General features: G+C 49.8%; 4 protein-coding genes across 7 annotated transcripts in view; 1 reads left to right on the forward strand and 3 right to left on the reverse strand.

Annotated features, from left to right (window-relative positions):
- Positions 1–1,126: 1,126 nt before the first annotated feature.
- Positions 1,127–5,708, reverse strand: FUT4 (fucosyltransferase 4). The gene has a single exon (XM_068145488.1). It carries the CDS (start codon positions 5,696–5,698, stop codon positions 4,442–4,444), a length of 1,257 nt encoding a protein of 418 aa, XP_068001589.1. The 5' UTR covers positions 5,699–5,708; the 3' UTR covers positions 1,127–4,441.
- Positions 5,709–11,497: 5,789 nt separating this feature from the next.
- On the reverse strand, positions 11,498–16,900 carry CUNH11orf97 (chromosome unknown C11orf97 homolog). Its single transcript, XM_068148864.1, has 4 exons — positions 16,651–16,900; positions 14,956–15,060; positions 12,751–12,876; positions 11,498–11,622 (listed from the first exon to the last, which is right to left on the reverse strand). Exons 1-4 carry the CDS (start codon positions 16,898–16,900, stop codon positions 11,498–11,500), a joined length of 606 nt encoding a protein of 201 aa, XP_068004965.1.
- A 3,594-nt stretch (positions 16,901–20,494) lies between these two features.
- ANKRD49 (ankyrin repeat domain 49) lies at positions 20,495–23,667 on the reverse strand. Of its 3 annotated transcripts, none has more exons than XM_068145529.1 (3): positions 23,570–23,667; positions 22,641–22,926; positions 20,495–21,655 (listed from the first exon to the last, which is right to left on the reverse strand). In XM_068145529.1, the coding sequence occupies exons 2-3, from the start codon at positions 22,896–22,898 to the stop codon at positions 21,197–21,199; spliced, it is 717 nt and encodes a 238-aa protein (XP_068001630.1). In that variant the 5' UTR covers positions 22,899–22,926; positions 23,570–23,667; the 3' UTR covers positions 20,495–21,196. The 3 variants fall into 3 exon arrangements, with proteins under 3 accessions (XP_068001630.1, XP_068001650.1, XP_068001640.1); XM_068145549.1 differs by having other exon boundaries at positions 23,558–23,646; XM_068145539.1 differs by lacking the exon at positions 23,570–23,667 and adding an exon at positions 23,461–23,539.
- The window catches only part of MRE11 (MRE11 homolog, double strand break repair nuclease), a 34,636-nt gene continuing 33,416 nt past the window's right edge, over positions 23,662–24,881 (forward strand). Inside the window, exons 1-2 of one of the 2 annotated variants that reach the window (XM_068145510.1) lie at positions 23,662–23,756; positions 24,400–24,512. In XM_068145510.1, coding sequence (XP_068001611.1) covers positions 24,493–24,512 — 20 coding nt within the window. In that variant the 5' untranslated portion in view covers positions 23,662–23,756; positions 24,400–24,492. Of the gene's footprint in view, positions 23,757–23,810; positions 23,993–24,399; positions 24,513–24,881 lie in introns of those variants that run through there. The other variant, XM_068145500.1, reaches the window with a different exon arrangement.

Consider the following 24,881-nt stretch of genomic DNA (forward strand, 5'->3'; position numbering starts at 1 on the left):
AATGGGCTGCCTGGGGAGGTGGTGGAGTCACCATCACTGGAGGTGTTCAGGAGGAGACTTGATGGGGTGCTTGGTGCCATGGGTTAGCTGTTTAGGTGGGTTGGATTGGTTGATAGGTTGGATGTGATGATCTTGAAGGTCTCTTCCAACCTGGTCCATTCCATTCCATTCCATTCCATTCCATTCCATTCCATTCCATTCCATTCCATTCCATTCCATTCCATTCCATTCCATTCCATATGCATCGCCTGCGATACCTCCTGGACTCTGCTACCTGACCTACAGTCTGATTTGCCCAGGCCAACTTTGTGTTCATCATGCCATGATTGACCCTGAGCTCTACAAAATGAATTACAAACCCCAACCCTTAGCTGGGTAACAGTACACCAACTGTTTGCCAGTGGAGTGGATGAGCCAGAACAACAAACTAGATTTAGAGAGGCGCTGCCTTACTCACTGATGCAGCTCAGTTCCCTCACACATCTGAAGGGAAAAGCAAAAATGATGCAACTGGAAAAGGCTTCTTTTCTCCCAACGCTAGTGTTCTGCAATAATGACTACAAGACAGCATGTTCCATTACACAGCTCTTGAAAACACTCAGCCCAGCACTTACAAATGCAGCTGTGGTAGTTTTAGGTTATGCCTTTAAAGTTTTTTTCACAGATCTTGAGCAGAAAAGCAGCAAAATGTAAATAAATCACTATGGGGTGTGAAAAGGAAAACAAAGATCATTCTAAGCATCCCATTGGAGAGGTATCTACCATAACATTGGTTGTTCCAAAACAATCTGCCCCTGTACACTGCACTGGTTAGGCCACACCTCGAGTACTGTGTCCAGTTCTGGGACCCTCGGTTTAGGAAGGAGGTTGACTTGCTGGAACGAGTCCAGAGAAGGGCAACGAAGTTGGAGAGGGGTTTGGAACACAAGCCCTATGAGGAGAGGCTGAGGGAGCTGGGGTTGCTCAGCCTGGAGAAGAGGAGACTCAGGGGTGACCTTATTGCTCTCTACAACTACCTGCAGGGGGGTTGTAGCCAGGCAGAGGTTGGTCTCTTCTCCCAGGCAGCCAGCACTAGAACAAGAGGACACAGTCTCAGGCTGCACCAGGGGAGGTTTAGGCTGGAGGTTAGGAGGAAGTTTTACACAGAGAGAGTGATTGCCCATTGGAATGGGCTGCCCAGGGAGGTGGTGGAATCACCATCATTGGAGGTGTTCAGGAGGAGACTTGATGGGGTGCTTGGTTGCATGGGTTAGTTGATTAGGTGGTGTTGGATGACAGGTTGGACGTGATGATCTTGAAGGTCTCTTCCAACCTGGTTTATTTTATTCTATTCTATTCTAATTTTTCTTCTCTTCTCACTGTCTTCACTCTGGAGAGACACTAACTTGCCTCTGCTTGACCTTGGCTGCACTGTTTTGGTATGAACTTCTCTGCTCCTCTCTCTCGTCCCTTCTTTTGAACAGGGGGATCAGGGGTGGGCAGGGACAGAGAAACTTCCCCTGGTCATTGACCAGGGGGGCTCTTGGGATGTTTGTTAATTATAAATACCTGTAAATATTTGTAAATCCTGTGTATTTTGTACACATTCATTGCATTCCATTGCAGAGTGTAGTTTTGCCTGTAAATACAGCTTTCATTTGCTTCCAAGTGGGCTGGTCAGGCAAAGTTAATGTTGGGAGGGGGGGGTGGAGGGGAAATTTCATCCCACCACAATAGCACAATTGTGACCACCTCACCCAAACAGAACAACTCTTTTTTTCTCTTAGAGAGGCTGATAAAAAGGTACTGGTTGCAGTCTTTGGACATTCCCATGTTCCTGCAGCCTGACTCTCTGCCCATGGCGTTATTGACTGCACACAACTGTGTGCCTGGAAAACTGAAGGAAATGCTAACGAAGTCAAAAGGACTGAAAAAGTGCACTAGTTTCAGCAGCCAGGGGAAAAGTAGTGCAATCTTAAGTATTAGTTCAGCACTTCTAAGATTGGGGTCTGTATACATCTGCAGGCTGAACAGAAAAATGAATGAAAGAGTAATTCAAAGGGAGATAGGTTCTTAACAACCTGACACAGCTATTCCTGTCAATGCCATACTTAGGTTATTAGGTTCTATCACCCTGACACAGCTATTCCTGTCAATGCCATACTTATTAGGTTCTTTCAACCTGACACAACTATTCCTGTCAATGCCATACTTAGGTGATGTAAATTATCACAACAAATTTTGTGGGAGTAATAGCCAGTGGTAGAGAACAGATGAGCATGCCATGAAGAACATGCTTTAAACAACCACTCAAGAGCTGTTCAAGTGAAAATGCAGCATTAGGGATTATCCCCACCCCACCACACTCCACACTGTGCTGTCTTCTCTCCCAGTAAGACTCCTACAGCAACTCAGGTATTAGCAACAGGTTCATGAAGTGCCTTCAGACATTCTTGCACCAAGGCAGAAGGGAATCAATGCAGAAGCCAGCAAGCCCTGATACAGTAAATCTGTGCAAATTATTAATGAACTTCATTATGACTAGATTTTCTTCAATGATCCTTGGGTTCCATGGTTATTTAATCATGGGAAACAGCTAATTAAGTACAGCAGCCTGCCAGCTCATAAATCTTAAACAAAAACCCAAACCACCCACCTGATATCCCTCACTGCTCAAATCAAGTCCTCCTCTAACCTATCTCTCAGAAATACAGGTAAACTCCCCTGTTCTGATGCCCATCTTTCATCTGCAACTGACTTTCCTCTTTCCCCACCTGTTTGTGGCACAGCTTTCAGTTGCTTCCAACTGAGCTGCTCTGGCAAAGTTAATGCTGGGGGAGAAATTTCAACCCACCACAAGGGAAGTCTTGGGATAACCCCGTGGATTATTCAGCTCCTTAAATAGGACCTGGACTAATCCCTTAAATATCTGTGCAGGACTCTTGCAGGTGATCATTTTTGCCATCAAAACTCATAGTTGCAGAGGTCTGGGAGTGCTCAGCTTCTGCAGCTGAAGTTTCTTTCTGGATTTCCTCAAGCAAGACTCCACTTAACCAACAAGGAACCATACATGGACTCCTAGGAAAACTCCAGCAAAATGAAGAACCTAAAAGGAGAATTAACTACCATAAATCTTCCTGATAGGCACTAAGGAAAGGAAGTTTTATCTCAGGAAGCTATTTACTGATTAAAAAACTGAGCTGGGGGAAAAAAAATATCAAAAACAAAGAGGGGGAAAAAAATCCCACAATAAATCTTTCCCTTTTCATATTCTTTCCTCACACAATCTGTATCTTACCAACGGTCTGCATCTTATTCTCTACTGTAATTTGGCCAGGCAGTGATTTGGGACTTTTTAGGGATATAATATGGTTTTTTTGGGCAATTATTATTTTGCACACAGCAAAGTGGCACTGTGGGTAGTCTGTCAGCCAGCAGGATGATTAAAAATGCAGACCATAAATCGAAACAAGCGCTGAACAAGGCTGTCCAACGATACTAGAGAAATAAGTTAAACCTTTCTGTATATATATATATATATATGCAATACAATAATCAAACCCCTGCAGTTCTGAGCCTTTCCCTGCTATTTTCTTTTTGTTCCCTACATGGCAGTAATTTTGCAGAGAAAAACATGCAGATTTTTCTGTAAACATCTTCTAAGTCCTGAACAAAGGGAGGGTGGAAATGCTCCAAGGATTTTTCTCCTTCCCCCTCCCTCCACACACCCCCCCTGTACTTAAAAGTTCCTCTCTGCTCTCATACTGGAGAAACATCCCTATGGCTCTGGTAGGCAGTGGAAGAAACGCTCTGCATCACCTGAGCTGTTTGCACCACTCAGATCCAGTCCCCTCTATACCCACCTTCCTAAATGGAATTATTATTTGGCTCAAAGCATTATTAGTCGGCTGCTGCAGTTTCAAACGTTGCTGAAAAGTGCTACTGTATCATTACATTCTTACGTCCAACACCTGTGGCTCAGAATTCGTCTGCCTATAGCCTTCACACACACACACACAACAATCACTGTTTGGTTTGGGAACAGAGAAAGCCAGCCCTGGTCATGTATCCCTGGTAAGCAGAACAAAGTTTCATGCTCCAGGAAGCTGTCATAGCCGACAAAATTGGTTTCAGCTGTATAGATGAGGAACTTGGCATCGGTTACTTCTGTCGAGCTGTGCACAAGTCTAAAGGTTACAAATGTGGATGCCTTCTGGTAATCTAACGTTGCTCTTTTAGCATCATCTTGCCCGACATTCCTTTGTACTTTCATAATTCTTGCACTGTAATGAAAAACTTCTTTGTGCAGGCTTTTCACAGCTTGTTCATCTGTATGCACTTCTCTCACCGATGACAGCCGTCTGCATACTACCTCAGCCAGCCATCTATGTGAGACTCATCCCTCCCTACCCCTTGATGCGCCGCTCGCACAGCCTAACCAGACGCTCACCCTGGGGGAGCATCAGCTTTCAAACCAGCCGGCCAGATTTCGTACAGTCTTCATTTGATTCCCGGCTGTCCTCACAGCCTCGCAAACCTTGCAGAAATGCTCATCCCAGAACGAGGTGACGTGGACCTCGTACTTCTTCCTCCAAGCAAAATACTTCCTGTAGTTTGGTTTATTTTTGTCGAGGAATTTCAGGTAGGTGGCCAGCAGTCGGGGGCTGGGGAAATCGTCGACGTGGATGAAGGAGTCAGCAGGGATGAAGCGCTCGTAGTTGGCCCTGCGAGGTCCGAGGACGACGGGCACGGCGCTGGCGGCGAAGGCGTTTCTCCAGAGTTTCTCGGTAATATAGTCCGTGTGCTGGGAGTTCTCGAAGGCCAGGTAGAACTTGTAGGCCGAGACGGTCTCCACCACGCCGCCCTCGGCCAGCGCCAGCCCCCGCGCCCCGTACACGTCGATGGCGAGGTGCTCCTTGAGCTGGCGGTAATAGCGCACCCGGGCGTGCTCCTCGTTCCAGTTGCTGATGACCCAGGCCACCAGCCGCGTCTTGCGGGGTAGGACGAAGGGACGGGGTGCCGGCGGCGCGTAGAGGTACCCGTAGGGCACGAAGACGTCCGAGTCCCGCCTGTAGGTCATGGTCCAGTTGAAGAGACCGGCCAGACCCCGCAGGCCGGGCGAGTGCGAGGGCGACTCGAAGTTCATCCACACCCAGAGCTGCCGCGGTGGGCGCGGCGGCGGCCCGCGGGGCAGACCCTCGGCGCCGTGCAGCGCCAGGTCGCGGTGGTGGAAGAGCACGGCATGAGCCTCGCCGTAGCGGCTCCGGTCGGCACTGAGGCGGCAACCTGTGATGTTGTAGCGGCGGCGACAGTCGGCCATGCGCCGCGGGCGGCCGAAGGGCTCCCACCACAGCAGCACGTTCACGTCGCCCCTCACCCGGCTGCTCGCAGCGGCCCGCCGCGCCGCCGCCGGCTCCGGTAGGCTGACGTAGAGGGACAGGGCGGCGGCGGCGCCCATCAGCCCGGCCGCCAGCGCCCACCGCCGCCAGCGCCACCGCCGCGGGCATCCGGGCCGCCCGGCGGGGCAGAGGCGCGGGGCCGACTCCATCCGGGCCGCCCGCTGCGGCCGCTCTGCACTTCGCGGCCGCCACGGGGCAGCCACGGGGCCGGGGCCGGGCAGCGCATGGTGGGGCTGGGGCTGCTGCCTCCGCCGCCTCTCAGCCCACACCCCCTGCCCCGGTGGCGGGGAGGTGCCGGTGCCACCGCCCCTCCCGGCCATGCCGGCCCGTTCCTTCCCGGCCGCCTGGCAGCCCGCTGCCGCCCTCCCACCGCCGCGGCCCGCCCCTGCGTGCCGCCCTGCCCCTCCCGCCCTGGATTGTCACCGCCTCGCCCGCGGCAGCGCGGGCTGCTGGCTGCTGCGCCGCCGCTCCCCTTGCCCGCGCTGCGGCAGGTGGCGCGATGGCAGCCCCGGGGATCGCTGAGGTATCAGCGGGCAGCGTGTGGGCAATGGCAGCTCCTGCTTCCCAGCGCGCTCGGTTCATAGAATCACAGAATGGTCCGGGCTGGAAGGGCCTCCAGAGGTCATCTAGTCCAAACTCCCTCTCAGTCAGCAGGGGCATCCTCAACTAGACCAGGTTTCTCAGGACCCCGTCGAGCCTCACCTTGAATATCTCCAGGGAGGAGGTCTCAACCACCTTCCTGTGCAACCTGTTCCGGTGTTCCACCACCCTCACAATAAAAAATCTGCCCTTCTCTAGTTTGCTCATCCTCAGTCAGGGCTGCAGAGGGAATTTGTGTCTCGTCTCCACATTCGGGAAGGGCCCCCAGAGCCCAGACCCGAGGATGAAGAAGATGGGTGGTGAGCCCTTGGGACGCCTGCACCCTGCAAACGCAGGTAGGAGTGCATGGCAGATGACCGTGGGCAGAGCAGAGCCCTGCCACACACACCACAAAGGCTGATCTCAAGTCTCTGCCTTCTTGCCCAGGACAGAGCAGAAACGCTCTGCTGCTTTCCATCAGCTTCTCAATTACCTCTTCTAGTTCATGCCTGAAACAATCAGAGGTTTGAAACTCTAGCAAAATGGTTTTCCCACACCAGCTGAGCTGTGGTTCACATGCTGTATCTGGTGGCTTTGGAAGATGCAGGGGATTTTCTTTTAAGATGGTTGTAGTTTTGGAGAATGAAGTGGAAAGTTTGAATAAACCACTTATTTAGGGGGAAAAAATAGTTACAGCAAATTCCTTCCAAATTCAAACAGTTTGCTGTCTACAACTACCTGAAGGGAGATTGTAGCCAGGAGGGGGTTGGTCTCTTCTCCCAGGCAACCAGCACCAGAATAAGAGGACACAGTCTCAAGCTGCACCAGGAGGAGTTTAGGCTGGAGGTGAGGAGAAAGTTCTTCCCAGAAAGAGTGATTGGCCCAAATCTGCTGAAATATTTATCATCAGATCAAAATGAGGCTTTCTATATTCATTCATTCACCACTAGCTACAGCTCTACACAGCATATTGAAGCTGTGATGGAAATCCACAGTGAACTGCAACAGTAAATAGTGTATGGAAATCCAGCATTGTAACATTTCCTATTTCATAGACTCAATCATGGAACCAATAAGGTTGGAAAAGACCTCAAAGATTATCAAGTCCAACCTGTCACCCAATGCCTCAGCACTAACTAAACCATGGCTTCGAGTGCCACATCCAATCCCCTCTTGAACACCTCTAGGGACAGTGACTAGATCAGGCTGGCCAGAGCCTCAGCCAGCCTGGGCTTAAACACCTCCAGGGACAGGGCCTCAACCACCTTCCTGGACAACCCATTCCAGGGCTTCACCACTCTCATGGGGAAGAACTTCCTCCTCATGTCCAGCCCGAATCTCCCCACCTCCAGCTTCATTCCATTCCCCCTAGTCCTATTACTACCTGACATCCTGAGAAATTCCTCCCCAGCCTTCCTGTAGGCCCTCTTCAGATACTGGAAGGCCACAATTAGGTCACCTTGGAGCCTTCTCTTCTCCAGACTGAACAGCCCCAACTCCTTCAGTCTGTCCTCATAGGAGAGGAGCTCCAGCCCTCTGCTCATCCTCGTGGCCCTTCTCTGGTCACCTTCCAGCACCTCCAGATCCCTCTTGTAATAGGGGCTCCAGAACTGGAGGCAGTACTCCAGATGGGGTCTCCCCAGAGCTGAGTAGAGGGGGAGAATCACCTCCCTTGCCCTGCTGGCCACACTTCTCCTGATGCAGCCCAAATATTGGTTACCAGCCCTTCCCTGTTGGTGAGAACAGGATTACCAGATATCTGCAAACTGTCCAAGAGAAATATACCTAGTTTTGTCTGCTTTGGAGTTAAAGGATCCAAGGAGATAGCTCCTTGAAGAGCACACAGACTTCTCAGTACTGTACACACAAATCAGGCAGCAACTGTGGTTTAACTGCTCTGTGGAAACTACAGTGAACTCCAGTGTTGCTGATAGTCAGAGATTTTAAATGCTGGACACTAGTAATGAAGCTGTTGCAAAATAAAACAGCATTTTGCTTATTTGAAGGTCAAAAGTTTGCTGTTTCTAGCAGCAGTAAATGTTTTCTCCTAGAGCTTCCCAGATGGCTTCCTCTCCTACTCTGACTTCCTTAATTTTGTCACACTTGAGAAGTATCTCAGCCTAGAAAAGTCTTTGAAGGTATTTGTCAGCTATCTTGCAAACACAGTATGAAAGGTACTGCACGATGTGGTTGTGCTTTCAGTCACAGCTATTAAGCCAGATGTGCTTTTAACCAGAGAAACCCCGTGGAGTTTTCTATCCTAAGAAAATGAGACCAGCTTCAAAGAGTAGCAGAATGCTATCTGGTACCAAACTGACACCAGGAGTGACTTTGAAATGCCTTCTTCATAAATAGTCCATGGTTTCAGGTGAAAGGGTTTTTTTTCCCCAAGTAAGAACCTAAATCCTGTAGGAAAAAGTGATACAAGTTCTGTATATATTGCATACTGTATTTTAGTGTCAAGTTTAAATGCCTGTGATTTGATTACCTGCTCTTTCATGGTCAGGATAATGAGAGATAAAAGATTCAGCTGAAAGTTGATGCACGCCTTGCTGGATGAACAGCTTCTGGACAGACAAGCCCACGTTACTGCACATGCAGCAAATGTGATGTTAAAATATTCTGCCTGGGTACAGTTTGCTGGTGACTGTGAGCAGGGTTGGATTAATACTATGTAAAGTTGACATTTCCAGGTCAGGGCACAGGCATGAACAAATGTGCTGTGCACACTGTGGTTGGAGGATCATGGCCCAGAACACTCTTCAGCCTTCCACTGCAGCACACATCTTTGTTCATCACCAGTAGAGAAGAGAGGCCAAATCAGAGCAGAGAATTTTCCTACCAAAACCACATGATCCTCAAGTACTGTGACATGTGTGTGTGTGTGTACCAACAAATCTGACTTTGTCTTTGTAGTTATTTGTTATCATCCTTGACTTTTGGAGCACTGGACAGCATCTTAAACAGCAACAGTAGCAGGTGCTGTGAAGTGCACCCAGTTCGGATGCTCTCCTTTTATCCCATGAGCATTCCCCAGGCCAGAGGTCAAGGGTTTGTGGTAAAGCTTTTCTTCAACCATCTTTGAACCTCAAGTATGGAGGTGACATTTCAGTCCAGGAGACAAGACTAGCTCTAGATTAAAGTGCAGCAGTCATGCTTCACAAGCTCCTCATCTCACCTGGCAGTATTGTTGTGTCCATGTGGGAAAGGCAGCACTGAGCAGAAGTCCCTCAATAAACTTCCCCAGATAGCAGGCTGAGACAGCAAATGAGAGCTTCCATCTCCCACAGCAGAAGGTCTCCAAATTGCTCCTTTCATGGTTCAGGCTCAGCCAGCTCATGTGCTTTCCTGGAGAGTTTTCAGCTCCCCATCTGCTGTGAGAGCACTGAAGCTATTCTGTAGCTGCAAATGTCACCACTGTCTCTGGTACCTCCTCCAATCATCCATGAAGTTTCAAGGCTGTCTTTTGTTGCAGTGTTGTGCTAGAAGGATCATCATCTGTTTCCTAAGTGGTATGATAATATAAAACCAACAATTTGGTATATATGGAATGAAGCTGGAGGTGGGGAGATTCAGGCTGGAGGTGAGGAGGAAGTTCTTCACCATGAGAGTGGTGAAGCCCTGGAATGGGTTGTCCAGGGAGGTGGTTGGGGTCCTGTCCCTGGAGGTGTTTAAGCCCAGGCTGTCTGAGGCTCTGGCCAGGCTGATCTAGTGTGGGGTGTCCCTGCCCATGGCAGGGGGGTTGGAACTAGATGATCCTTGTGGTCCCTTCCAACCCTGAATGATACTATGGTATTACCTCATTGTAATGATGGTCAATGGAGGGTGTTTCGTGACAGACTGCTTCAGGTTCCAGGCTGCCTGTGTGCTTCTTTGAGACTCTGATAGCTGTTACATGGAGAGAGAGGCTTATTTATGCTAAACATTTATTAAATCAGGCTAGACATCAAATCACACACTCTTGGCTTATGATTTCAGTTTAATGAGTGGACTCAGTGTAAGGCACTTTAAGGCATCTCTTCAATTACAATCTTCTGCTGGAACTCAGAATCACTTTGCAACAGAGAAATCTATGGAGATGTCAAGTTTCACAACAGCACCTTTTTGTCAGCAGGAACATTTTGTTATCTTCAGATTGGCCTTATCTGCATCACTGGCTGAAATACAGATCACATTTGGCTACTACAACATCTGATAAATAAAACAAAATAAAAGGACAAAACAGTACCAGGAAGTGAATAAAACAACCACAAAAGAAAGAGCTCCCTATCCAAGCAGAGCTTTCTTCAGAATCTTAGAGATACCAATCTAAACTTCTACAGGCATTTTGATGTTTGATTTGACACAACAGCCTCAGGTCTTCACATCACTACAGTTCAGCAATCTGTAAAGAAACAAGATGCACTGTTAAGGAGAGCTGAGATCATAGTATCATAGTATCAGTCAGGGTTGGAAGGGACCACAAGGATCATCTAGTTCCAACCCACCTGCCATGGGCAGGGACACCCCACACTAGATCAGCCTGGCCAGAGCCTCAGCCAGCCTGGGCTTAAACACCTCCAGGGACGGGGCCTTGACCACCTCCCTGGACAACCCATTCCAGGGTTTCACCACTCTCATGGGGAAGAACTTCCTCCTCACATCCAGCCTGAATCTCCCCACCTCCAGCTTCATTCCATTCCCCCTAGTCCTATCACTACCTGAGATCCTGAGCAGTCCCTCCCCAGCCTTCCTGTAGGCCCCCTTCAGATACTGGAAGGCCACAATTAGGTCACCTCAGAGCCTTCTCTTCTCCAGACTGAACAGCCCCAACTCCTTCAGTCTGTCCTCATAGGAGAGTGCTCCAGCCCTCTGATCATCCTCGTGGCCCTTCTCTGGACACATTCCAGCACCTCCAGATCCCTCTTGTAATAGGGGCTCCAGAACTGGTGGCAGTACTCCAGGTGGGGTCTGACCAGGGCTGAGTAGAGGGGGAGGATCACCTCCCTCGACCTGCTGGCCACACTTACCACATCCTGAGTCCACCAAACTACTAGTCACTTTTAGGGAAGGGCAGTAAGTGAAAGAAGAAAAACTAAATGCATTAACTTCATCCAATTCAGCAATATGTGTGTACTTATTTTTCACTGGGGTCTTTTTTTGTCTCTTTTACTTATTTTTTTCATTCATTTCTTTCACCTTGTATCCCCTGCATTGCTGACCTATGTTATCCTCTCTCCAGTTCCCCTCAGCAATTCTCAGCTTTCTGGTCTGTGTCTCCTCTTTAATTCTAGTATCATAGTATCACAGTATCAGTCAGGGTTGGAAGGGACCACAAGGATCATCCAGTTCCAACCCCCCTGCCATAGGCAGGGGCACCCCACACTAGATCAGCCTGGCCTGATCTCCTAGTCTCTGCTTTTCCTTTTCCTTTCCCTGGTGCCCTTCTGTCTGGCACTAAACACAATAGGCTCATTTTCTCTCTTAAAACTCTTTTTTTAATCTATTTTATAGCCTGTACCTTTTCCATCTCAGTATATTACCATTTCTTCCCCAGATCCTTACAAAGATGTGTGAAGGGAAATGGTGTGGTGAGTTACAGGGGTTGAAGTCAGAGTGCTTCCAGGTTTTCTGCTGTTCTCTATCTTTTCTGCCACTCCACCTCTTATGACAGCTGCCTGTTCAGCTGCAAAACAGGCAGTACAGCTAGTCAGGAGAGCGCCACTTGTCTCTAGCAGCAGTCCCTGGGTATGAAAGCATGACTAAATCCCCCAAAGAAAACCACCAGACACTGTACACTTAAACCCCTAAATCAATTTTACTGAGCTGCTTTGTTTTAAAGCTGTTCTTCCCTCGTGGATCTGCACAGGAAACAGAGGAGATCAGGATCATTAGAAGCTCCAGGTACATGCTTTTTAAAATTACACCAACATTTCCAAACTCTGAGGCATTATTTGGTTGTATTTTCTGTGGTGTGGCTAAAAGTTTCTTGGTTGACATACCAGAAGTGACTGCACTGAATTTCTGTCAAAATGTTCCTACAAGTAGAGCAAAGGCAGCCTGGCAGAAGGCTGCACTGGTGAAATGCTTCTTGTACTAGAACTAAAGCATAATTCATGCTGCTGTTGTAACTAAGATGCCACTACCTCCAGAGCACACAAGACCAAGGTAGGAAGAAGGTGCTGGTCAGGCAGCAAGCTGTGTTTTTATATCCCTATTACAAGAGGGATGTGGAGGTGCTGGAGCGTGTCCAGAGAAGGGCCACGAGGATGAGCAGAGGGCTGGAGCACCTCTCCTGTGAGGACAGACTGAAGGAGTTGGGGCTGTTCAGTCTGCAGAAGAGAAGGCTCCCAGGTGACCTCATTGTGGCCTTCCAGTATCTGAAGGGGGCCTACAGGAAGGCTGGAGAGGGACTGCTCAGGATGTCAGGTAGTGATAGGACTAGGGGGAATGGAATGAAGCTGGAGGTGGGGAGCTTGAGGGTGGAGGTGAGGAGGAAGTTCTTCCCCATGAGAGTGGTGAAGCCCTGGAATGGGTTGTCCAGGGAGGTGGTCGAGGCCCTGTCCCTGGGGGTGTTTAAGCCCAGGCTGGCTGAGGCTCTGGCCAGGCTGATCTAGTGTGGGGTGTCCCTGCCCATGGCAGGGGGGTTGGAACTAGATGATCCTTGTGGTCCCTTCCAACCCTGACTGATACTACTATGATACTATGAAAAGATAACACTGAACAAAATGTATCTGCAGTCCTGTGAGGTGTATGAATTATAGAACATAAACACCTAAAATTATAGTGGAAGTTTGTTGTTGTTAACTCTTACTTTTCATTCTTGCATGCCTTGAGTAGAACTGAGGTTGTAAAAGCAAACCATTTCGGTTTGGCGACACAGGTTTCAGGCTTCCAAGGGAGAGATTTTTTCTCACACTCCAAATTCCTTCCAGAGCCACTGTTAATAATTAGTCAAAACAATATTAGTCAAAACAAAACTCATCACTTCAGCTTGTTCTAGAATGAATGTAACTTTTAAGGGGGTCCCTTTGGTCCATACATGAATTAGAAGTAGTTAAGCAGAACGCTATGATCTTCCTCCACAGTTAGTGCAAAGGGACTGACGTCTGCAGAGAGCAATTCAGATTGCTGAAGGTATACAGCGCTCTCTACTGTCAGCTGAACAGCTTCGAGGCTCCTAATTGAAGCAGCATGTAGCTATCTACGATGTGCAACAGCAGTAATACTACTGATGCATCCAACACGATTTATTGGTCGTGCTGGGATGCCCACAGAAAAAGATAGAAGAACAGAAAAACCGAAACACACACACACACACGAGAAGAGAATCTGCACCCACAAAACCAACCAAAACCAAATACAGCCAAAAACCCCCACCCAACCCCAATGACAGCAAGAAAACCAAACCAAACCAACTCCACATGAACAAAAATCCCCCCCCCCCCCAGTCACACCACCAAAAGGAAAAAGCTAATTTGTTTTGTGGGAAGGCTACAGTTTGCTAACCATCTGATTTAAGCAGGAGGATAAACTTGCTAAGCACCTAACCTGCATCATTAGTAACCACCCAACCTGACAACTGTTGTTTGTCAGAGCCCAGGCTGCTTAGGGAGCATCTCTAATTCTCCAGGTACATACAACAGATGGAAAAGAAAGGAGGCACTTGCTGAATGCACCAATATCTATTTGAAACTCATGCACAGCATTCTTATGCCATGCCATGACCTATTATGCTGCACCTGCTATTTATACAATGAGCTTGTTATACATCCACATGGCACCCTCCTTTAGCAGATAGTTTTGCCACATTTCTGTATTATCTTTAGTGCTTTTAAGTGCTTCTCAGGAACAGTGAGAAGTATTATCTTTAGTACTTTAAGTGCTTCTCAGGAATAGTGAGAACACACTTAGTAGCATCCATATATACAACCAAGCTGCAGTATTCTAGACAATTTTGATCCATTGACAGATGGATGCAGTGAAATGTGGGTTGTGTTCAGCTCTTAGTAACGTTGGACACAGGAGCAGCTTGAGCCAAACTGACATACACACCTTCTCTGCAAGAAAGTCCTGGGTACTCAAAAAGGCACTGTTATATATATCTAAGAAAAGCAAGGAGTTTAATCATGCAAATCCATATTATTAATCAGGCTTTCTCCCCCCCCTCCCCCTCCCCCCCCCATCTTTTCTTTTTAAATACACCAACCACTAGGAAAAAAAATCATGAGGGAAGCTGTGGAATAGCCAGCTTTACTCAGTGGGCTCTACAGAGAAGTAGCTAAAGAAATATAACAGCTTGGTTGATAAGATAAAGAAGATATTGTGGTCAATAATAGAATTAACCAGGTTGGAAGAGCCCTTCAAGATCATCGTGTCCAACCCATCAACCAATCCAACCCACCCAAACAGCTAACCCATGGCACCAAGCACCCCATCAAGTCTCCTCCTGAACACCTCCAGGGATGGTGACCCCACCACCTGCCCAGGCAGCCCATTCCAATGGGCAATCACTCTCTCTATATAGAACTTCTTCCTGACATCCAGCCTAAATCTCCCCTGGTGCAGCCTGAGACTGTGTCCTCTTGTTCTGGTGCTGGGTGCCTGGGAGAAGAGACCAACACCCGCCTGTCTACAACCTCCCTTCAGGTAGTTGTAGAGAGCAAACTGAACTGAGTTGTAGAGAGAAACTGGCAGCAGGAGACCACCACCACGATGCAGGTTTTGTTTTATATGGGTCACATGGCTTCAGACTCGTTTCTGCACCAAGACTAGTCCCAGCCCATTCTATTTCTATTCTATTCTATTCTATTCTATTCTATTCTATTCTATTCTATTCTATTCTATTCTATTCTATTCTATTCTATTCTATTCTATTCTATTCTATTCTATTCTATCACTGACAAGTCTATCATTCTGGGCTGTTCTTTCACACAGTAATTTTGCCACAATTCCTCAAAACAATCTCTCTCTCATTTGCCCTGCCAGACACTTGGCACTTGCTGATAAGGAAGATTACCTGCAGCTGGATGTTTAACGTGGCACGCTTCTGTCCGAAAGTTAAGCTCTTCTTGAAGTATTTCTTTAACTCTCCTAGATGGCTCAACATACACAGATGTCTTCCCTGACAGCAAAACATGTTACAAAAGAATCAGTTATTTTAAACTCCCTGGATGTTGGTAAGTTTTGCCAAATGTAATGTGGAGTCACAGAATCATGGAATGGTTTGGGTTGGAAGGGACCTTAAACATCATCTAGTTCCAACCCCCCTGCCATGGGTCAGGGACACCTTCCACTAGGTCAGGTTGCTCAAAGCTCCATCCGACCTGGCCTTGAACACTGCCAGGCATGGGACATACACAGCTTCTCTAGGCAACCTGTTCCAGTGCCTCATCTCTTCATAGTGAAGAATTTCTTCCTTACAGCTAATCTAAATTTGCACTCAGTTTAAAATCATTACCCCTTGTTCTGTCTGTACATGCCCTTGTAAAAAAATCCTCTCTCCAGCTTTCCTGCAGGCTCCTTCTACATAGTTTTATATTCATAGAATCATAGAATCAACAAGGTTGGAAAAGACCTCAAAGATCAAGTCCAGCCTGTCACCCAAGACCTCATGACTAACTAAACCATGTCACCAAGTGCCATGTCCAATCCCTTTTTGAACACCTCCAGGGATGGTGACTCCACCACCTCCCTGGGCAGCACATTCCCATGGCAAATCACTCTTTCTGGGAAGAACTTCTTCCTAACATCCAGCCTAAACCTCCCCTGGCACAGCTTGAGACTGTGTGCTCTTGTTCTGGTGCTGGTTGCCTGGGAGAAGAGACCAACCCCCACCTGGCTACAACCTCCCTTCAGGTAGTTGTAGAGAGCAAGAAGGTCTGCCCTGAGCCTCCTCTTCTCCAGGCTAAGCAACCCCAGCTCCCTCAGCCTCTCCTCATAGTGCTTGTTCTTGAGACCCCTCCCCAGCCTCACAGCCCTTCTCTGGACACGTTCAAGATTCTCCATGCTGCTCTACTTGTGTCTTTAGAACACTAAGGCAAGTCATTTACAAATACACGCTGGTGTTCAGCTCGCCCAGCTGCCCAGCATTGAATGATTCCTGACGGTAGGACCACTCAGCACAGATCTCAAAGGAGGGTGCTGGTGCGGCGGGTCTCCCACGCGGGAGCCAAGGCCAGCCCAGGGCACTGCAGCAGACACGGCCACTGTGTCTTTCGATGTGGAACAGCTCAAGGCAGGGCCGCAAATGGAGGTTTCATGGTTTCATAGTTTCATTCAGGGTTGGAAGGGACCACAAGGATCATCTAGTTCCAACCCCCCTGCCATGGGCAGGGACACCCCACACTAGATCAGGCTGGCCAGAGCCTCATCCAGCCTGGGCTTAAACACCCCCAGCCCAGGTCTCCAAGATGTCTTCGCTACAGGCGATCTCCAAGGTGCTGAAGAGGGATTAGGGCATCCTAAGAGTCCCTGCCGGACAAGGCCCTACCCACCCCGCCGCGGGGGGTGCACAGGAAGGGGTGAAGCAAGGTGCCCCCGAGTCGAGTGGCCGCGGAGGATCAGTGGGCAGCTGCAAGGGGCAAGGCTCAGCTACCCGGAGGGCACACGTCGGGTGAGAGGCCGGATTGGGGAGAGGGAACGAAGGCCGGCGGGGAGAGGGGATGGACGTGAGGCGAGCCCCACCGCCGGACCGGCGTACCGCTGTGCTCACAAGGCTGCCCGCCGCCCGCCTCCTCGGCTGCCACCGACGGTTGCTCCCCGCTCGCTGCCCTCACAGTCGCCGCCGGCACGCCCGGGCAGATGGGAGCGGGGCGAGCCCGTCCCCACAGCAGCGGAGGCGGTCCGGGGCGGTCCGGCTCTGCCATGCCGCCGACAGGAGGAAGCCGGAGGCCGGCGGCGGCGCCGCGACGGGCAGCGCGGAGGCCCTGCGCCCCGGGCACCCCAGCACCGCCTTCCGCCATGCTGGAGCTGCGCCTCGGCGCGGGAGCGAGGTGCCGGGGCAGGGCACCCGACTGCCCCCGCGCCCTGTCCCCGGGGCGCAGCCAGGGTCCGCCCCTGTCCCCCGGGGCACAGCCAGGGTCCGCCCCTGTCCCCCGGGCACAGCCAGGGTCCGCCCCTGCCAGCCGCAGCCGTCTTAGCCCTTCCACTGGCCAGGGGCGCGTAACAGAGGGCGCACATCCACGGCGCCATCCCCAGGGGACAGCGGGGGACCCATTTGGAGCACGGGGTAGGTGACGGTTGTAGGTATCATTAGCGAGTCCTTGTTTGTGTCAGGCATCCTTCCTGTGCTCAGCAGCGCACCGCAAATGTTTTGTATCCCTGTGGGGTGCCACCACTGGCTGGCCTGAGGAAAGGATGCCTTGTCATCCTCACCTCAGACAATAACAGGTTCATGGAAAGAAAAAGTCCAGTTTGACTGGATGGGTGATGTCCATCTGCTAATCCACAAAAACACTAACTTGGCTTTAATAACGCTTTTCATAAAATGAGGCATCTTGAGATGCTGTTTATAGGAGGGATGGAGGTAGACTTGACTTTGTTTTGTCACTGTTCAAGTTTTGAGAAAGAAGAGGAACTGGCAGTCACAGTAGTCAATGCATAACACTGCTGGCAGGTACATGGAGAAGCTGTCCTGCTCACCTGGCTTCTAGAAAGGTGGTGACAGAGATGACCTCCACAGCTGCTTGGTCCAAGCACCATTTGGGCCCCTCTATTTCAGAAGGCTTAAGACACTTGAACGTGTCCAGAGAAGGGCAACGAGGCTGGGGAGAGGTCTGGAGCACAGCCCTGTGAGGACAGGCTGAGGGAGCTGGGGTTGCTTAGCCTGGAGAAGAGGAGGCTCAGGGGAGACCTCATTGCTCTCTACAACTACCTGAAGGCAGGTTGTAGCCAGGTGGGGGTTGGTCTCTTCTCCCAAGCAATCACCACCAGAACAAGAGGACACAGTCTCAAGCTGTGCCAGGAGAAGTTTAGGCTCAAGGTGAGGAGAAAATTCTTCCCAGAAAGAGTAATTTGCCATTGGAATGTGCTGCCCAGGGAGGCGGTGGAGTCCCTGGCCCTGGAGGTATTTGAAAAAGGATTAGACGTGGCTCTTGAAGCCATGGTTTAGTTAGTCCTGAGGTGTTGGGTGACAGGTTGGACTTGATGATCTCTGAGGTCTTTTCCAACCTCATTGATTCTATGGTTCTATGAAATGTGGGCCAACATACCCCAACACTGCTGCTGCTGTTGCAAATGTGCTTCAGCTCTGTCTGGACAGAGTTTGGGATTACTAAATAAGGCATCTTCATGGGACAACAAAGGGTTTTGTTAACAGCTCTCACACCAAATAACAGTCCTTCAGGTCTTACATTCAATTTTCAGTTCAATTTGTTTAATGCAGGTTTCTCCACTCCTGAGTTATTGATGGCACAGGTGAAGCTCAGAATCATGCAGTGTGCCATGACTGGGGGAAAATGCTTAGGGTACTAACTCCCCTGCAATACAAATCATCTGCTGGGATTACAGTATTGCTGAAAAATTTTACCAGCATCCTTCTATTGATCCCAAAACATCTATCTGCTCAGAGTAATTGCTTTGAGATGTAGTGGTTTTTGTCTGAATTTTACACCTGAACCAAGGTGAAAGCAAGCAAAGGGGAAAAAAAAAGGGAGGAAGAACACATAAATCTGACCTCTCACAAATAATCCAGAGATGTGGATTTGCCAAGAGAAGTTGCAAGAATGATAGACTGATACAGCTGATGTGAGCAGTAACACAGATAAATTAAACTCACAACTCTAAAATCATAATTTACTTGCTGGCAGAAAGGTTGAACTGAGAAACAGAAGCAGAATTATGGCTTGGACGGGAGCACACTGCGATGGGTTAGGAACTGGCTGGAGGGCTGAGCCCAGAGAGTGGTGGTGAATGGTGCCACAGCCAGCTGGTGGCCAGTCAGTAGTGGTGTGCCCCAAGGATCAGTGCTGGGCCCCATCCTCTTTGACATCTTTATTGATGATCTGGATGAGGGCATTGAGTCCATCATCAGTAAATTTGCTGACGACAGCAAGCTGGGGGCAGGAGTTGATCTGCTGGAGGGTAGAGAGGCTCTGCAGAGAGACCTTGACAGGCTGGACAGATGGGCAGAGGCCAAGGGCAGGAGATTGAACACATTCAAGTGCCAGGTTCTGCACATTGGCCACAACAACCCCATGCAGTGCTACAGGCTGGGGTCAGAGTGGCTGGAGAGCAGCCAGGCAGAGAGGGACCTGGGGGTGCTGGTTGATGGTAGGCTGAACATGAGCCTGCAGTGTGCCCAGGCAGCCAAGAGGGCCAATGGCATCCTGGCCTGCATCAGGAACAGTGTGGCCAGCAGGAGCAGGGAAGTGATTCTACCCCTGTGCTCAGCACTGGTTAGGCCACACCTTGAGTCCTGTGTCCAGTTCTGGGCCCCTCAGGTTAGGAAGGAGGCTGACTTGCAAGAAAGAGTCCAGAGAAGGGCAACAAAGTTGGTGAGGGGTTTGGAACACAGCCCTATGAGGATAGACTGAGGGAGCTGGGGTTGCTTAGCCTGGAGGAGACTCAGGAGTGACCTTATTGCTCTCTACAACTGCCTGAAGGGAAGTTGTAGCCAGGTGGATGTTGGTCTCTTCTCCCAGGCAGCCAGTACCAGAACAAGAGGACACAGTCTCAGGCTGCACCAGGGGAGGTGACTGCTGAAAGAAGCTGCATGCAAGTGTGCGCTCTAGGCTTTGAAATGCTAACAAACCAACCAAGCTGCCCCCCACTACTTTGAGTCAGGTTTAATGACAGCAGCCAACCCAACTCAGATGTGAATGCCTAGAATTAATACAAAGCTGTCCCAAATTAGAAAGGTGTCAAATATAAACAAATGATCTGGAAGTTAAGGGATTTTTGAGGAAAAATACCAGTGGAGCTAGAATAGAATAAACCAGGTTGGAAGAGACCTTCAAGATCGTGTGCAACCCATCAACCAATCCAACCCACCTAAACAACTAACCTATGGCACCAAGCACCCCATCAAGTCTCCTCCTGAACACCTCCAATGATGGTGACTCCACCACCTCCCCAGGCAGCCCATTCCAATGGGCAATCACTCTCTCTGTACAGAACTTCTTCCTAACCTCCAACCTAAACTTCCCCTGGCACAGCCTGAGACTGTGTCCTCTTGTTCTGGTGCTGGCTGCCTGGGAGAAGGGACCAACATCCGCCTGTCTACAACTTCCCTTCAGGTAGTTGTACAGAGCAGTAAGGTCACCCCTGAGCCTCCTCTTCTCCAGGCTAAGCAGTCCCAGCTTCCTCAGTCTCTCCTCACAGGGCTGTGCTCCAAACCCCTCACCAACTTCGTTGCCCTTCTCTGTTCTTAGCCTATTTTGGCATCCTCATACTCAAGCTGGAATGAGGAATTCCCTTTGGGGATTCAGAAGTGGGAAAGAAACAAACAATATTGAGTGTGTTCTGTGCTAAATTACCTTAATTCAAGGAGACACAGCAGTCTGTTGGCTGTTTATACTTACACAGTTGAACTTTACTTCTAACTAATGCTGTATCCATGACATTTAAAAACTTAACTTGATTTGAAAGGGGAAAAATAAAACAGGAGCTTCACAGAAAATAATTTCTTGGAGAAGCACTAGGGGAGGGAAAAAAAAAAAAAGGCAAGCAAAACAATTTTACCATCCTCTGAATAATGCTTTAGAGTCATGAACAGACAATTGCATTGATAATTGTAATATGAGACAAAACCAGTTGGGGTCAAGTATTTTATTTGATAGTTTAAGTCTTACACTGAGATCACTAAGCTTTTTTTTTTTTGTATCACCCAAATAAGTTACATTCATTCTGAGCTTTCATGCAGTTTCAAAAAGTTAGATTGGGGGGGGAGGGGAGGGGATAAAATTCAAGTGAGCTGTAAAACTCTGCATAACCAAGCCAGAATTCTTTTGCATCAAGTAAATGTTTCCATTTTCCCCTCCAGCTTTGACAGTCCAAACCAATTTCCAAAGCCCGCCACCAAATCTGCAGTAATTAACTGGAGACTCACTGAAATTACTGAGGCTTTCTGAACACCTTGAGTAAAAGCAGTGATGCTTCAAATTACGAGCTTGAGTTGCCCGAAGTGACATTTTGCCTGAGGAGAACACTAAGTGTCTTGGATGAAAACCTCCTTGCAAAGGGCCAGACCCCCACCCACGAGCATGCAGAACAGAAACACGAGGCAGCAAGCCTCACGTTCACAACCTTGAGCACAGCTTTTAAGGAGAGACGGCATTGATGCAGTCCTCTACGATTTCAAAAAGGTAGTGATATATATCAGTCCTCCTGGCAATGTCCAGGGCTGTTTCATCCAAGTTGTTTCTCAGGTCGGGTTTCACATAGCGATTCATCAGCAGGAGCTCAAGGGTCTCTCGACTGTTCTTGTTCCCCGCAGCGATATGCAGCGGCGTCAGCAAGCCGTTGGTCTGCGCGTTGATGTCAGCGCCCTGCTGAAGCAAGAAGGCGGCCACTTTTGTGTTGTTCCACTTACAGGCGCTGTGCAGAGGCGTCCAGCCGTCCACCGTCTGCGCGTGAATGTCTGCCCCTTGGGCCACCAACTCGTGGGCAATGTCCAAGTGCCCGCTGTAGGCAGCTCGATGGAGAGGAGTGTACTGATCTTCGTCGCGAGCGTTAACTGGGGCCAGCTTTTCGGAGAGGAGCCTCTTCACCGTATTCAGCTGTTTAAGAGGAAGCAGGTAATTGAACAGCAAACTCTGCAAACAGGATGTGTGGATTGGAATGGAATAGAATGGAATATAGCCCTATGAGGAGAGGCTGAGGGAGCTGGGGTTGCTTAGCCTGAAGAAGAGGAGTCTCAGGGGAGACCTTATTGCTGTCTACAACTACCTGAAGGGAGGTTGTAGCCAGGTGGGGGTTGGTCTCTTCTCCCAGGCAACCAGCACCAGAACACAGTCTCATGCTGCACCAGGAGAAGTTTAGGCTGGAGGTGAGGAGAAAGTCCTTCACAGAGAGAGAGATTTGCCATTGGAATGTGCCGCCCAGGGAGGTGGTGGAGTCACCATCCCTGGAGGTGTTCAGGAGGCAACTGGACATGGCACTTGAAACCATGGTTTAGTTAATCATGAGGTGTTGGGTATTAGGTAATAGGTTGGACTTGATGATCTCTGAGGTCTTTTCCAACCTTATTGATTCTATGATTCACTGTGAAAGATCTATCCCCAGGACTGTAGATGGAGCTTGTGTATTTAAGAAAGGCAACTACTGAAAACAAAGGTACATGAGAATGTCCTAAGGTATGTCATAGGAATGTTGTCATCTATTCCTCACTTCCAAGAATACAAAGGGTGCTCTTTTTATTTACCCCCCATAAAAATACAGGAAAATAGTGACTGTTTACCTGTATTTTTAGGGGGTGGAAAGCCCAGAGTTAAAAGGCTTACTTGCCATGAAAAGCTGGGCACGCTTTCAAGCTTTTAGACATTTAAGAAGAGTGTTAACTTTAACTCTGAACTACACTCAAAGCTTTTGTTTTGAAAGCTAATGGACCTAGAGACACTCTGGACGTGGCTTTTACAACCAGATCACAGTAGTTCAGAAAGATAAAGGAAACTGCAGATAAATTTTGTTTGGGGCTTAAACCGTAGATATCTGCTAAGGATAACATTCTTATCAGTGATACATACGAGGGAATCAATGCCTTACCCGATTGTTTTCCGCTGCCCAGAGCAGCAACTTCTCTGGATGTTTTTCCATTTTTTTTTCTTGCATTTCATACCATTCCTCACTTCTTTCTTGCTCATCATCGTCGTCGTCAGACTGTCCTGACCAACAGCTCTGAGTTCCCACAGGAATCAAATGCCTGTGCGTCTCCAGCAGTTCGAGTTGGTTAAAGTTCTCCATAAAGTCTTCGAACTGCTCGCTGTCGTCATCATCTTCATCGATTTGTTTGTCTTTATTCATTTTCGGTTAGCATCTAGGTGCAGCAAATCTACAACGGTATTTATAATACTCTGTTAGCCAATAAAAACATATGATTCAGACATCAGCAACACCATGACGACCAAAACTCAAGAGCAAAAGCGGCTTTCCTCCACAAAATCGGTCTCTGTCAGGATTCCGTGGTAATATCCCTGCAAAAAAGACACCGTACCATCCCAGCCTGGAAACAACCCTCCCTGCATACACACACAGAGCGTAGGCTGAGGGGAGTTCTGCGGAGCTCGCTGGAACACCACGCGTTTTATAAACAAAACAGAGAGAGAGAAGCCTTCGGTTCAAAGCAGCGTTTCTGCTCCTCCCCGCGGAGCAGCCCCGCCCAGCGCTCCGCGCTGCCCTCCTCTTTCCCATACGTCCCGAGCAAGGCTAGGCCGGGCCTGGGAGCGCCGGCCATTCTCCTCTCCGGGGAGCTCACATAGCCCCGGGAGTTCCTCAGTGCCCATTCTGCTGCCGCGGGCGCCCACTGGAAGCCCGCCCCCGGACCCCACTTCCCCGTCTCTCTCTGCCTGCAGGCTGCCGGGCTTACTACCAGCGGCCGACTCCAGCACACAACATTATTCCGGCATCCCGTACACGCTCGCCCCCTCTGGACCCCGCTTAGCTTCGGTCGCAACCTGCCTCACCAGCCAACGCACCTGCGGCCACCGGAGCGCTCGGGGGGCGGGGCCGCGCTCGGGGGGCGGAGCCACCCGCCGAAGGACGCACGCCCACGGCTGCCGGAGGAGGTTTTTCCGGCGCGCCCGCGCGCGCCAGCGGATGTGACGCTGGGCTGCCGGGACCGGCTGTGAGCTGACCAACCGTAGCAGCGCCGCGGGAGAAGCGGTGAGCGAGCGCGCGCTTTGAGTGGGGCGGCTCTCGCGAGAGCGGCGCATGGACCGCGGTGGCGGGCCCCGCCCATCCCGGCGGCATGGCAACGGCCCGGGGCGGCGTGTGAGAGCGCGGGGCCGCGGGGCGAGGGACCGACACCTTCCCGGTGATAGCTTCTGCTTGCCGTAGGCCACTGGCGCACCACTGCGGCCTCCCCCGTCACTCCCCGTTCTGAGCAAGACAGCGCCCCGGTGAGCTGCGTGCGCTGGCTGCTGCCCTGCACTCCTGAGGGGGAGCGGGCTAGTTGCCGCTGCCGTTACCTTGCGCCGACGCTGAACTCGATGGCGGTGGGACTTGTCCCGGGCACACGGTGCCGCCATGCCCATCTGCCGTGCCTCCTGCCCTGGCACGTGTTGCGGCCGCTTCCGTGAAGTTGTCCCTTCCTTGCACGGCTCCGGGCTCCTTGCTCGGGAGGGCTGGCGGTGTCCCGCAAGGTGTCCACGCGTCTTCTGTAATAGCAAATGGTTAAACTGAGCACGGACCTTGCCGTGTCTTGAGGTTGTTTGCAAGCGATTAATGTCTAGCAAAAGAAGGGTTGACCGGCTGTGCTGCTCCCAGTGCCCTTCGTTCTAATTTCGGTTTTGATTTTGTCTCCTAGACTTTGTGTAGCATCTGTGAGAACAGAAACTGATTATCTGCCCTGATTATCTGCCGTGTCCAGAGCCTTGTTGTGAGGAGTCGTGGCACGAAGATGAGTACCATCAATTCACAGTAAGCTCCTGCTGTCTGTAGCTCTCTGCAGTTCTGTCCTACGAGATAGCAGGACTTCTGTATGTTTGGAATGAGTCAAGAAGAGCTTAGAGCATAGAATCACAGAACAGTGATTTCCAGATGAAACCTTCCCACTGGGTCTCGCTGCTCAGAGCCCCATCCAGACTGGTTGTTGGAATGCTTCTAGGGATGAGGCATTCACATCTTCTCTGGGCAACCTGTCCAAGTGTCTCACCAGCCTCATAGGGAAGAGCTTCTTCCTTACATCTGATCTAAATCTGCCCTCTTTCAGTTTAAAGCTGGTTTAAAGATAATTTGTGTTTTCCCCTCAGGCTGTGCTTCCTTTTGTATATATGTAGATTTATCAGT

Source organism: Melanerpes formicivorus, unplaced genomic scaffold (genome assembly GCF_026170545.1).
Source record: "Melanerpes formicivorus ecotype bairdi unplaced genomic scaffold, bMelFor1.0.p_v2 SCAF_1, whole genome shotgun sequence".
Classification (NCBI taxonomy): Eukaryota; Metazoa; Chordata; class Aves; order Piciformes; family Picidae; genus Melanerpes; species Melanerpes formicivorus.

Bases quoted from the DNA above. Each gene is read 5' to 3' on its own strand.
- FUT4 (XM_068145488.1), bottom strand. From the start codon at position 5,698: ATGGCCGGGAGGGGCGGTGGCACCGGCACCTCCCCGCCACCGGGGCAG.
- CUNH11orf97 (XM_068148864.1), bottom strand. From the start codon at position 16,900: ATGGCGGAAGGCGGTGCTGGGGTGCCCGGGGCGCAGGGCCTCCGCGCT. The intron at 15,061-16,650 runs GTGAGCACAGCG...TTTTGCTGTCAG, and splicing joins GGCGGGCGGCGGGCAGCCTT to GGAAGACATCTGTGTATGTT. The intron at 11,623-12,750 runs GTAAGAGTTAAC...CCTGTTTTGCAG, and splicing joins AAGGCATGCAAGAATGAAAA to CTGAACAGGCAGCTGTCATA.
- ANKRD49 (XM_068145529.1), bottom strand. From the start codon at position 22,898: ATGAATAAAGACAAACAAATCGATGAAGATGATGACGACAGCGAGCAG. The intron at 21,656-22,640 runs GTAAGGCATTGA...CCTCTTAAACAG, and splicing joins GGGCAGCGGAAAACAATCGG to CTGAATACGGTGAAGAGGCT.